Source organism: Haliotis asinina, chromosome 4, assembly GCF_037392515.1.
Source record: "Haliotis asinina isolate JCU_RB_2024 chromosome 4, JCU_Hal_asi_v2, whole genome shotgun sequence".
Lineage (NCBI taxonomy): Eukaryota > Metazoa > Mollusca > Gastropoda > Lepetellida > Haliotidae > Haliotis > Haliotis asinina.
The window spans coordinates 81747878-81762681 of NC_090283.1; the positions used below are offsets into that span (position 1 = coordinate 81747878).

General features: G+C 41.7%; 2 protein-coding genes across 3 annotated transcripts in view; both read left to right on the top strand.

Moving 5' to 3' along the window:
• LOC137282773 (monocarboxylate transporter 12-like) overlaps positions 1 to 14804 on the top strand; it is a 48988-nt gene that overhangs the window by 15087 nt on the left and 19097 nt on the right. For both annotated transcript variants that reach the window (XM_067814562.1, XM_067814563.1), the window contains exons 2-3: positions 3849 to 4073; positions 12952 to 13095. In XM_067814562.1, coding sequence (XP_067670663.1) covers positions 3878 to 4073; positions 12952 to 13095 — 340 coding nt within the window. In that variant the 5' untranslated portion in view covers positions 3849 to 3877. The remainder of the gene's footprint in view (positions 1 to 3848; positions 4074 to 12951; positions 13096 to 14804) is intronic.
• LOC137281194 (coiled-coil domain-containing protein 1-like) lies at positions 2117 to 2995 on the top strand. Its single transcript, XM_067812315.1, has one exon. The coding sequence runs from the start codon at positions 2117 to 2119 to the stop codon at positions 2993 to 2995; it is 879 nt and encodes a 292-aa protein (XP_067668416.1).

Below are 14804 nucleotides of genomic sequence, written 5' to 3' on the forward strand. Positions count from 1 at the left end.
GATACTATTATCCGTGGATGGAGCATGTCTGTTAGGATTGCCTGTACTAAACACATTGTGAGCGTACAATGAATATAAAATAGCATTAATGTAAGATACTATTATCCGTGGATGGAGCATGTCTGTTAGGATTGCCTGTACTAAACACATTGTGAGCGTACAATGAATATAAAATAGCATTAATGTAAGATACTATTATCCGTGGATGGAGCATGTCTGTTAGGATTGCCTGTACTAAACACATTGTGAGCGTACAATGAATATAAAATAGCATTAATGTAAGATACTATTATCCGTGGATGGAGCATGTCTGTTAGGATTGCCTGTACTAAACACATTGTGAGCGTACAATGAATATAAAATAGCATTAATGTAAGATACTATTATCCGTGGATGGAGCATGTCTGTTAGGATTGCCTGTACTAAACACATTGTGAGCGTACAATGAATATAAAATAGCATTAATGTAAGATACTATTATCCGTGGATGGAGCATGTCTGTTAGGATTGCCTGTACTAAACACATTGTGAGCGTACAATGAATATAAAATAGCATTAATGTAAGATACTATTATCCGTGGATGGAGCATGTCTGTTAGGATTGCCTGTACTAAACACATTGTGAGCGTACAATGAATATAAAATAGCATTAATGTAAGATACTATTATCCGTGGATGGAGCATGTCTGTTAGGATTGCCTGTACTAAACACATTGTGAGCGTACAATGAATATAAAATAGCATTAATGTAAGATACTATTATCCGTGGATGGAGCATGTCTGTTAGGATTGCCTGTACTAAACACATTGTGAGCGTACAATGAATATAAAATAGCATTAATGTAAGATACTATTATCCGTGGATGGAGCATGTCTGTTAGGATTGCCTGTACTAAACACATTGTGAGCGTACAATGTGTATGAAACCATATCCAATCTAGTTATTGTTTCTATGTAGATAAAAAAAACTTGGAAAATCTTTTACATTCCAAATATACGTTATTTAAATCACTTCAAGTGAAACTGCTTAACCTCTTACTGGTAAGCAAAATACCAAAGCCGTGCAATCTGAATATGTATATACAGCCTTAGGCGTTTATTATCCATATGTATCAATAGGTTTTTAACTTAACAGAGGCACCACTGAACCATTTCATCGTTTCCACATGCTTCCAAAGCAACATGTAACCCTTTGCTTATAGATAGTGAAAAGTTCAATATTGAAAGATAAAGTCTGTTAACTTGTATTCTACATGGATGCAGAATAACGTATAGTGTACAGACACAATAGAAATTCGACATAAAAGATATGTACAATATATAGCAATGTACTATACATTACGCATGTACCTGTTGTCACTACTGTAGCATGAATTATGGCAATATAGTATTATGATGTTTACATAATGAAAACCAAAAGAAACTCAACCCTGGCTTTTTGGTCTGTTTTTAATGGAACATATAAACATGAACGCTTAGTTTTCTGACGTTTCATATTTTTCGAAAATTGCGTTTCTTTAGCTGTTCAGTATAGTAATGGTTGGTACGAAATGAACATCATTTCAAGAACAATGTATACCTCTGTAACAAACAATCAGTTCATTTCAAACATATAAGTGAGAAATGCACCTATTCAACTCATTCCATACATGGTGAGTTTAGTTCCTACGTCGCACTCAGCAATATTTCTGGGCCAAACAATCCAGTGATCAACAGCATGAGCATCGATCTGCGCAGCTGGGAACTGATGACATGTGTCAACTATGTCAGCGAGTTTGAAGCCTAGATCCCGTTAGTCGACTCTTACGACAAGCATGCATTAGGTTACTAAAGGCCATTATCTAACAAGGATCTTCACGAGTAAAACAAAAAAGAAAACTGTTAGTGTGTCTCCTATTGCATACAGTACTAATTAGTGTTTCAGGTGACTAACGTGATTGGAGGTTATAGCTCGCTGATATGGATGATGCGTAGTTGAGAATCCCTACGTGGATGATGCGTATCCCAACGTGGACGATACGTATCCCGGCGCGGATGATGCGTATCGACGTGGTTCATGCGTATACAGAAGTGGTTGATGCGTATTCCGACGTAGCTGAGGATCAGGACGTGGATGATGCGTATCCCGACGTGGAAGATGCGTATCCCAACGTGGACGATACGTATCCCGGCGCGGATGATGCGTATCGACGTGGTTCATGCGTATACAGAAGTGGTTGATGCGTATCCCGACGTAGCTGAGGATCAGGACGTGGATGATGCGTATCCCGACGTGCATGACGTGTATCCCGACGTGCATGATGCGTATCCCGACGTGCATGATGCGTATCCCGACGTGCATGATGCGTATCCCGACGTGCATGACGTGTATCCCGACGTGCACGATGCGTATCCCGACGTGGATGATGCGTATCCCGACGTGGATGATGCGTATCCCGACGTGCATGATGCGTATCCCGACGTGGAAGATGCGTATCCCGACGTGGAAGATGCGTATCCCGACGTTGAAGATGCGTATCCCGACGTGGAAGATGCGTATCCCGACGTGCATGATGTGTATCCCGACGTGCATGATGTGTATCCCGACGTGCACGATGTGTATCCCGACGTGGATGATACGTATCCCGACGTGCATGATGCGTATCCCGACGTGCATGATGTGTATCCCGACGTGCACGATGCGTATCCCGACGTGCACGATGCGTATCCCGACGTGCATGATGTGTATCCCGACGTGGATGATGCGTATCCCGACGTGCATGATGCGTATCCCGACGTGCATGATGTGTATCCCGACGTGCACGATGCGTATCCCGACGTGCACGATGCGTATCCCGACGTGCATGATGTGTATCCCGACGTGGATGATGCGTATCCCGACGTGCATGATGCGTATCCCGGCGTGGATGATGCGTATCCCGACATGGATGATGCGTATCCCGGCGTGGATGAACTAAACTCAGTCTCTCACTCTTCTGTGTCTGGTCTTCTATAGAAGAAGCATTGTTCTTATTCTTGAACACACCACCGAAACGTTCATAGAGAATAAGATCTGACAAAACCAACTCATCCATAAGATATAGATTTGAATATCTAGGTATTTAATGATTTGGTAAACACACAGCAACCCCTCTACATCCCTCGACACCGCACCACCACAATAAGGACAACAGCTTATTATCAGACATACCCTGACTTTCAGTAGATCGGTTCAGGTATGTTGTTAATCACATAAATAGTGTGTATCACATTGCAAGAAAGTATACACTTTTACAACAATGTGTTTCCCAACAGATGTGAAGCACCAGTTCTAGGTCAGAATTACACGACAGCCAAATATGACATTACTAGACCGGACCAAGTGTAAAAACATGCTTGGCTGTCACAGCTTTTGGCAGTCGCAATAGGTGGTGAAATTGGAGATTTCTTAGATCGGAAATTTTGTTTATTCTGGTAAGGATTATCGGTTCTTACGCAACACTGAGACCATTCGAAAATGGATGAAATATGGTTTGTCTCCTGATGATACAAGGTGCAGAGACCTACTTTCATGCCTTGCCTTTCCGTGTTTTTGTCTGGGGCCATCGATAACGCAGGATACGTTAAACTGTCTATAGAAGTCGACATAATCTGATGGTAGTTCTCGGGAACGTGCTCTTGGTATATTATCAAACTGACGCAGCTTCTAGCTGATGTAGTTTTTTATGATTATGAAAATTATCTTCTGAGGTTATTTATTGTTACTCCTTTAAGTGGAACCCCCTTTGTCAGGTCACCAGGACTATCTAACAAGACATTACAGAAGTCCTGTTTATCGTATATTGACTTTTTTATTTTCATCATTTCAGCTTATTGACGAGGTAATTATTGGGTTGTCATGGTAACCATTGCACACAGCCCGCCATGGTGGAAGTGGGTGGTGATGATGGCGTCGTTCTTCGCCCTGCTTGTGGGGGGCACAGTGTCCTACTGTGCGGGTGTCGTCCACGTGGCGCTGCTGGACTACTACCAGGAAGACAGGACGGTCACGGCGTGGCTGGGGTCGCTCTTTGCTAGTATGTTTGCTCTGACAGGTGAGATATTCAACACCCTTGCTTAGGAAAACTTTAGAAAACGGCTGACCAGGCACTTAAGGTCGATGTTCGGCATAATCCATTCAGTCGACTAAACAGTTATATACATGAGTAGGAAGTTGGTTCGTTAACCAGTGGAAGTGGCGCATTAATGAGAACCCGAATAGACTTGGCCTAGATTTTGATCCCTTGGAGTAAAGATAGTTGCAAGTGCCATACATTAACATTAACGTACGCCTGTCTTAGTGCTAAGAGAATATTGACAATCTAGGCCATGGTACGTCTCGTCCCTCTTCAGTCTAATTCTACATAAAATGGACTCTTCCGGTGCATGCAGAAAGCCCAGTTAACCATTACAGTCGCTTTCCAATCGATGATGTCTGTTGGCCAATGGCACTGCAAAGGTCCCATCATCTCAGCTGCTTGACGAAAGGCAGTCAGAATGAGATCCGTGAGCGTAAAGGTGTATGGCTTTGACTGTAAGGCGACATGCTCGTGTAATAAGGCACAGACTCGCTACCCTGGTTACTGAGGTGATACGGAAGTGTGAAACATTTCAACCTGCGGTACATCCGGGACACCCCACACTGTGGTCATTGGGATATTACAGGGACACATCATTATGACTAACAATCGAATGAACGATGTATGAGAGCGACGTCATATCTTTATTCTTTGGGGTGACTTGCAGTGTGTGTGAATGCAATAATAAATATAACTTAGATTCACAAATAACAATAACCTTAACTGTTTACGATAGTACTTAACCCAATTCATAACGTGTTACGGACTGCATAGTTTTCATAATTACATTTTCATTCTTACAATAACTTATGTAATTGGCTTATCGTTACAAACATATCAGTCCACTATGTAATCTTACGCTCTCCTAGAAACGAACAACTGGCTTATCTGCTGATCATCTCGCCAAGACATCTTCGAAAAACATGCGACGAGGCACCTGAATTATCTGCCCTTTTATCACGTATGTGATTACCTGCCCTTTCATCACTTAAATAATCACCTTATCCTTACAGTCATTACTGATTGTTTGAACATTGTGAAGGATTGCTTCTTTGTCGTGGCATTGATTTGATGTTTAACCTTTAACGTCTCATTAACCTCTCATTTTTGTCGTACCTCTGAGATCGGTATGTGAAACCATGCCTGCTGTGTGTCTTTTCGGCTACTTTTCATTAAGTGCGTTACGCACTACCAAATGCATCGTTATGATGTATTACGTAATTCTGCTGGCGACACAAAATGTTTGGAAACGCATCTTTGTTATATGTGAATTAGTGTTTGTTGTCCTGGAGTGTCCAAACCTCTACTGAAGAAGTTTGCTGCGATACAAATGATGTATGGATAAAAAGTTGATATTCTTGCCCATTTCGAGTTTGAGTCCCAGAGCATTCCTCTTTTATGAACTTCTATGCTTAAATCTGAACCTTTGACATTTCTCGTAAACAAAACCACATTTATGAAACATGTTGCGCACTTGCACCCAGGCCCCATTAAAGCACAAGGAATTTTGTGAAACTGAATGACGTGGAGAAAATGTCACGCTTGACACAAGACGAAATGTATCAGGTTCTCGCTATTGTTAGCGGCGTTTCTTCAGATATGATGATTGGCAGGCACTGTAATGTGCTTCCATCCGCCGTTGGACAACTCAGACAACGTTTTCGGGCCACCGAAAGTGATGCATTTGTCCGTAAATTGGTGCACCACCTTCGACGACAGCTCGAAAGGACCGCAATATCCGAGCCTCACACTTCCGTTCAAAACAGCTGCTGATACTATATAGAGGACAAGACCGCCGTTTCTGCGCCCAACCGGTGCCAAGATGTCATAACGCAGGTTTAACGTACCCTTTGTAGATGGACGTCTACGGATTTATCTACGTCGAGCAGAAAGACTTGCGCCAAACTGTGTTTTAGAACATGATCGTTTTGGACGGGGCTGTGCCATGACAAGTGCTGAATTGACACCGATCCTTCAACATCACTGGCAGATCATTCCACAGCCGTTTCTGAGAAATCTGTGTCTTCCAATGCCCCCGGAGGCTGTCTTGCAGTGCACGGTGGACACACATCGTATTGACTGCAAGTGACCCCTCCTTTGTTTGATGTCGTTGTAACGTCACTAACGTTGTATTTTATTGGACATTTTCTGATAATTCTGATTGAGTTATGCACGGATATCTATTTAAACATATCTGCCAGTTACATCTATATATATTGGCATTTATGTGAGTAGTGAGTGAGTTTAGTTTTACGCCGCACTCAGCAATATTCCAGCTATATGGCGGCGGTCTGTAAATAATCGAGCCTGGACCAGACAAGCCAGTGATCAACAACATGAGCATCGATATGCGTCAACCAAGTCAGCGAGCCTGACCACCCGATCCCGTTAGTCGCCTCTTACGACAAGCATAGTCGCCTTTTATGGCAAGTATGGGTTGCTGAAGGTCTATTGTACCCCGGGACCTTCACGGGTCATTTGTGTGAGTAAAGATAGACTGAATGTTAAATGGCACCCGTGGCGAGCCACCTCCTCGTGGTGGGTGCTGGGTAATGCTAAGAGCTCGCCGACACCCCCGTAGTGGACCCGGGGGGATATTTGGTCCACCAACCCGTTTGCCGTGGGTTGCGTCCCTGTGTCGGCGGAGGAGGGGATCCTGGTGGTTGAGGGCAATAGGGACCTGTAACCGTGTTCCTGTTGCTCAATACACCACTTTGGCCCTGACTTCGCCTAGACGGGCGGTCGAATGGGCCCGGTTCGATCAATCGGCTGGTCATGCCAAGCCCTGTGCATGGAGTATTTTTTATATTAATCAATGCACACGTGTCATTTGGAATTTTTGAAAATTTGGACTTGGTTTTATTATCTAAAACATTTTTGATTTTGAAATATGTTGTTCTGTAATTTGCCTAGAGTCCTATGCCAGAAGGCGATGGCTCATGGGCCAATCTGGTGGAATTATTAATCTTTTAATTCTTCTGCTGGAGTATATCATCCGGGTATCCTTGGTGCTGCAAGCTGGAGGCCCGCTTGTTTTTAGCATTGTCCTTGTGATACTCCGTGGTGGGTGGGGAGCTCGGATAATGAACCATTTACACTAACCATGGCTTATGAAAATCCAACCAAAAAGCAAAACGTCCACTTGATATTGACCCTGTTGAAAGTGACCACAGACCGTCTGCATCGATTGAGTATTGGCCGCGTTTCATCGTGATTGAGACTCCTGACAAGACACCGTTGAAGTTGAACCCCTTTGCTGTATCCAAGGGTATTCAGGGTATTGCAGGGGACGTGAAGAACTTTAGACGCTTACGTTCAGGTGGCCTACTAGTAGAGTGCGGGAAAAAGCAACAATCAACTAATTTGCTGAACATCAAATCTTTCGTGGGCATTCCGGTCACGGTCTCTGCACACAAAACCTTGAACTCCAGCAAAGGTATCGTTAGAGATCGCGACCGATTGTTTGATGATATGTCGGAACTTGATATAGGTTCTGAAATGAAGGATCAAGGTGTACTCTACGTCAAGCGCTTTTCAACTCGCAGAAACAACGAAACCATCAAAACGAACACGTATCTGTTTACTTTTTCATGTCCTAATGCTCCCAAATCAGTGAAGGCAGGCTATTGTAATATTCCAGTTGATACCTACATCCCAAACCCGCTAAGATGTTTTAAATGTCAGAAATATGGACACGGTGTGAATACTTGCACATTGTCTGTTGTGTGTGCTCACTGTGGTGAGAAGACACACACAACAGAAGATTGTGACAGTGATTATAAAAAATGCATCAATTGCTCAGGCGATCATTCTTCATTTTCTAAGCAGTGTCCAATTTGGAAAGAACAAATGGAGATCAATAAAATAAAATTCACACACAATATCTCTTTTTCTGAGGCCAAAAAAACTGGTAAAGAGATCTGATCTTCCAGAAAGTTATGCTACAATAGCAAAAACATCATTGGGTTCTAGCTCTAAAACAACATCAACCACAGGCTGCCAAACTACCTTGACTTGGGTAAATTGTGATTCTCCACAGCCTTTGTACCCTGCTATATCATCACAGACTGAGGACTCACTTCCTGGTACTTCAAAGTCGCCTTCTGATCACAAATCATCATCATCTCAGTCACATTCAAAGTCTCAATCAACAGCTGATAATCAACAAACGGTGAAAAGTAAACCGAAGCCAAAGCCTGATGCTTCAAAACACCAAAGTGGCAGACCTCCTAAAGGGTCACAAAATAAAGTTCAATTGTTTAATAAATATGGGTCTCTTGAAGACATGGACGTTTCTGAAAACGTCCATTCTAGGGCACATAGCTTGTCGCCCTCCAAAAGAGTGCGGGGTAGATCCCCAATAAATCCCCCCAAAAGATAGTTTATTCCAATAATATTGTACAGTGGAACTGCAGAGGATTGAGGACTAATTTACATGAATTACAGCTATTAGTCCAAGATTTCACACCTTCAGCGTTATGTCTCCAAGAGACATATTTAAAACAAACAGATACATTTGACCTTCGTCTTTTTAATGCATTTCACTGCTTTTCACCTCCAGGTGATAGGGCCACTGGAGGATCATCCATTCTAGTCAGACAAAACGTTATTCAAAGCCCTGTTCCACTTAATACTAATATGCAGGCTGTTGCTGTGAGAATTACCTTACATGTAGCGTTTACACTATGCTCTCTATATATTTCACCGTCTTCAGTGTTTGCCAAAAACGATCTTCAAGCTCTATATGACCAACTCCCGAAGCCCTGTATTATAATGGGAGATTTAAATGGCCACAACCCACTTTGGGGAAGTGTAACTACAAACACTAAAGGTAGATTGTTGGAGGACTTTTGTTCTGACAATGATTTATGTATTTATAATGATGGTTCCAACACATATTTACACCCAGGGACAGGGACCTATTCTGCTCTTGACTTGTCATTGACAAATTCAGAACTACTAAATGAATTCGAATGGTCAGTCCATGATGACCTCTGTGGAAGTGACCATTTTCCTACTGTATTAAAAGCTGTAACTCCATCCGATGTTCCTCCATCATCAAGAGGAAATTTTAAAAGGGCTAACTGGGCTTTATATGAAACACTGTGTGCTGAAAAACTTAAACCTGAACGTTTTATTGACGTTCCCGATGCTATTAAATGCTTTTCTGATGGACTAAATTCCATAGCTGATGAGTGTATACCAAAGTCCTCTGCAGTTCCACACATAAGAAAACCATGGTTCAACGATGAGTGCAAACAAGCTAGGAAGGCAAGGAAAAAAGCTGAACATTATTTCCGTCGCCATCCTATGGTGCATAATTTAAATAAATTTAAAATTTTAAATGCTAAAGCACGACGTACTTTTAAACAGAACAAACGCCAATCTTGGCAAAATTATGTATCCAAAATAAATTCTCGGACACCCATGTCCAAGGTATGGAACATGGTCCAGAAAATCAAAGGTAAAGGTACTAAATCTACTGTCCATCATCTTAAACATGGAGATCAGTTACTTACTGATAAATCAGATATCGCAAATAAACTGGGCGAAACTCTCGCTAGACACTCTTCCTCTTCTAATTATATACCTAAATTCCAGCGGTATAAAAAACAACAAGAAAAGAAAACTATTAATTTCAATTCTGATAATGGGGAAGATTATAATGAAACGTTTTCTATACTGCTCTTGATCAAGCTCATGACACTGCTACAGGAGCTGATAACATACATTATCAACTCCTGAAGCACTTACCAGAAACCTGTTTAGAGACACTCTTATCAATTTTTGATGATATTTGGACTTCCGGGAAATTTCCTTCTTCATGGCGTGATGCCATAGTAGTACCAATACCTAAACCTGGACGTGATCACACGGATCCGTCCAATTATCGTCCGATTTCATTAACTAGCTGTGTTTGTAAGACCATGGAACGCATGATAAATAATCGACTTGTTTGGTACTTGGAAACCAATAACCTAATCACAGATATACAGTGTGGTTGCCGTAAAAATAGAAGTACTGTCGATCACTTAGTGCGACTGGAATCATTTGTGAAAAACGCGCTAATTCATAAACAACATGCTGTGTCTATCTTTTTTTATCTAGAAAAAGCATATGACACAACCTGGAAATATGGCATTTTGAGAGATCTACATGATTTCGGTTTGCGAGGTCGTTTGCCTCAATTCATAACCAACTTTTTAAATGACAGACAATTTCAGGTTCGCGTAGGTTCTACCCTGTCTGATCATTATAATCAGGATCAGGGTGTTCCACAAGGCAGTATTTTGTCAGTCACACTTTTTAGTATCAAGATAAATAGTTTGTCAAAAGTTTTAAACGATTCAATTGATGGATCATTATTTGTGGATGATTTTAAAATTTCTTGTCGTGGTAAAAATATGCATACTATTGAACGGCAACTGCAGCTGTGTTTAAATAAAATAGATAAATGGTGTCTTGAAAACGGCTTTAAATTTTCTGAATCCAAAACTAATTGTATTCACTTTTGTAGAAAATATAAACCGCATAAAGATCCTGAACTGTTTCTAAATGGATCTCCCATCAAAGTTGTAAAGGAGGCAAAGTTCTTGGGAATACTTTTTGACTCGCATTTAACGTTTCTACCACATATCAAATCCCTCAAAACTAAATGCCTGAAGGCACTTGACTTGTTGAAAGTCGTTTCAAATTCTAAGTGGGGAGGGGATCAAGCTACCCTACTGCATGTTTATCGATCACTGATCCGGTCAAAACTTGATTATGGCTCTATTGTATATGGTGGAGCCTGTAAAAGCAACCTGAGGCTATTAGATTCTGTCCACCACCAAGGTCTAAGACTTTGTCTTGGATCTTTTAGAACCTCACCTGTTGCCAGTCTCTATGTTGAGGCTGATGAATCATCTCTTTCACAACGCCGTATAAAATTGTCTTTACAATACATTACTAAATTATATTCTAATAAATCTAACCCAGCCTATAACTGTGTGTTCAATCCGCTTTATGAATATTTGTACGACAAGAAGTCTTCTCTTGTTCCACCTCTAGGACACAGAATTAAACCCTTTCTTTCTTCGGCCGGCATTGAGCTGGAAAACATAGCTCCCTTCCGTCTCCTTTCTTCTCCTCCTTGGCAGTTGGTTAGGCCATAAGTTGACCTAACATTAACTTCATTTAAAAAATCAGAAACTAATGAATTACTATATAAACAAGAATATAATCAATTAAAAACTAAATATAGCAATTATAAATCCTTATTTACAGATGGTTCCAAGGACGGTGGTGCAGTAGCTTGTGCCACTGTCATTGGATCCAGAACAATATCTTCTAGACTTCCAGATAACAGCTCTATTTTTACTGCAGAAGCTAACGCCATATTAACTGCTCTTAAATATATTCAAAGACACCCTAAACATAAACAATATATAATCTATTCCGACTCTCTTTCTTGCCTTCAGGCGATTAAAAATATTTCTTGTAAACATCCACTTTTGATAGAAATTATTGAATTGTACAATAATCTTGCTACTGGCCAGTGCAACGTCGTCCTTTGTTGGTTATCTAGTCACGTAGGCATTTCTGGTAACACAATGGCCGATCTTGCTGCTAAAGCAGCACTCAACAAATCTGTGACACCACTTCTTATTCCATACTCAGATTATAAAGCTACAATAAGATCTTATATCCGTGATCTGATGCAGAAGTGGGACACCCAAGTAGGTATAAATAAATTACATGAAATAAAACCTTATATCGGTTATACTTACTTGGGTTGTCAGTCCAGATTTGAGGAGGTCATTATGCGACGATGTCGCATTGGCCATACGAGGTATACTCACGAGTATCTATTAAAAGGTGAAGATCCTCCGTTTTGTATCCCTTGTGATGAAAGAATCACAGTCAAGCATGTCCTGCTTGACTGTGTTGAATATTCCATCACAAGGGATGAATATTTTAATTCACGAACTTTGAAGGATCTTTTTAATTCTGTTAGCTTTCATTTAATTATTGCATTTTTAAAAGAATTAGATTTGCTAAATGAATTGTAAATAGATAAATATTTTATGCTTGGAAGTTTGAATTAGTAACTTAGAGTGTTAGTGTCTGTATCCTCGAGGGGGGTTAAAGCACTGTAAAATTATTGTCCTCCTGAGAAGGTACGTAAGTCCAAAACATTTGAAGTCAAATTTGATCTTCCATTTTGTCTTAGCCGTAGAATATGTGTCATTTTAATTTGTGGCTAATCTTGCATACAATCACCAGCAGTTGAGGGGATGATGTAAATCCAGCTAGGGACCATGCAGGTAGCAGAAGTACTGTAAGTCCCCATGGCCCCTAGTATCGTGATCTACCTTCAGTTGTTGGTGATCTATATAGCCTGTTTTTATATTGTATTGTCTGAATAGGAATATTAGTTTTAACTTTTCACGCTAGTTTTATTTCTTATTGTGATATTCTAGTTGTTTTACTGTCCTTCGTCGACATGTGTTTAGCATATACATAGATTCCTTTTTTAAGAATGCTCTCGTCACGATATGGCTGCAATACTGCCGATGTGACGTTAAATGTTAACTCACTCACTCACTGAATGTTAAATTGCGTTTTTAATGGCTTTCGGTAAATGTCTCAGTTGCTTGGAGATTAACTGGTTCCTATAAGGGGCAACAAGCTCGGATCAGGTTAAGGAGTCAAGACACCTCTGAAAGCTGACACTCTGCATTGTACTCATGGCATCAGCCATTGGTTTGCAGACCCGACTCTATCATGTGGAGGAATTCCTTCAACCCAATTACTTTTACATGTAATGATAAGCCTTCCAAATTCCAGTCATATATTTTCCTCTTTGTTCCAGGTCCCGTTGCCAGCTTGATCATCAACATGTTCAGCTGTCGAACGTGCGTCATATTCGGCGGTGTCCTAGAACTGGTGGGGTTCGCCTCTAGTGTTTTCTTCACTGACATGAGATGGCTCTTCCTGACCTATGCTATTCTTGTGGGTAAGGAAACGTGCGTAAGGATGGTTGATATGGTGACTAATTTGGGCCATTGCTTTCTCGCCTTAAATTCTGCTACGTCACACTGCTTCCGGTTCCCATGAGATTGCGCAGTGCGATCGAGCATCAGTGCGCTTTTTGCTATCGAGTGAAATTGACGTGGTCAACACTATTAACGGTGAATTGTAGTTACGTGGTAACTACGGGTGTATATTCACATTCTCTCTGTTATCTCTACGTGGTAGAGATGGTGGTGATCACAGAGAAGCACAGTTTGAGGCACTCAACACGTGGACATTGTTTACTTTTGTATGAACTTTAACCTGTCGTGGACAGGTCATAAAGTAGGCCGCAATGGCGGACAGAGGCTCGAGTGCGAGCATCTCTGCGGATAGTCATGGGACAGTGTCGGTCCATGAGAAGGTTGTTGAAGCACCTTCTACGTCCTCGCGTGCGAGCGGACACATTGGGAAATCGAAGATTTCCGTACAAATTCAACCACCCATGACGGATGATGGAAGGGACATAGGGGGCGCAGCTCCCAATATGGCGACCAAGATGGCGGCGCCCAGGAATTCGCATGCTCGAGAGACAACTAGCACTCCTCGCAGTGACTTAGTGGAACTAGGCCAATTGCTGGCTAGCACTATGGCAGACATCAAATCCTCTATTACTCAAGGCTTTGCCGAAATCAAAGCCAACGCTCAGATGTCTGATGCAGACACAGAGGAAACGTATGCGTACTATGTACATGATGAAGATAATGAATATGATGACGAGTATGCAGGCCACGAATCTAACGGTGAGCATTCCACAAGCAAAACAGTGGATCTAGTGGAGAAATTATTATGTACCGACAAGGTGCATACACTCACTAGTGATGATAGTGATACCCTTTTGAAAGATATTCAAGGGGAACTTACTGCTAAAGAAAAGACTAGCCCTGCTATTCACCCCACCATGGCAGAAATTGTGAATGGCCTGATCTTCAAAACGGAGCGGCCGGATGAGGAGACAGTCAAGAAGAAACTGGACAGCATCGTTCGACCGGAAAATTGTCCCTCACTAGTCCCTACCAGAGTGGATGAACTCATCTGGAACCTGATGAGACCGGTAACTCAGACAAATGACAAGAAGGCTCAGAAATGTCAAAGCATGCTTATAAAAACGGTGACAGCGATAGCGTCAGCCACAGACAAGGTATTTAAGCTCAAAACGGCATTGAGCACTCAGGAATCGAACTCCTCAACCTCAATCTTGGGAGACATGAGTGTGATCATAAAAGAACTTATTGATGCCATGCAAGTTGCCAGCTTTGCAAACTTTGAACTCAATCTTCGCAGAAGAGAGCACATACGACCAGATGTCAATGGCAGCTACACATCGTTATTTTCAACCAATGTGCCCATCAACAACTACCTATTTGGAGGTGATGCCGCCAAACGATTGGAAGACATAGAGAAAGCCAATCGAGCTGCAAATAAAGCGAAGCCAAACCGAGACTTCACTTGGACACCCAGAAAGAGAGGGGGACGTGCTCGATACATCATCAGAGGTCGAGGGAGGGGATACAGAGACAGTCCCTATCCAGCTTTTTTAGAGAACAGAGGGGGCTTCCGGCGCGGACAGCCCCATGCAGGCCCATCAAATGCCAGCAAGACACGTCGGCCCAGCAGACATTAAATCTGGACTCGCAGGTAAATCAGCATTAT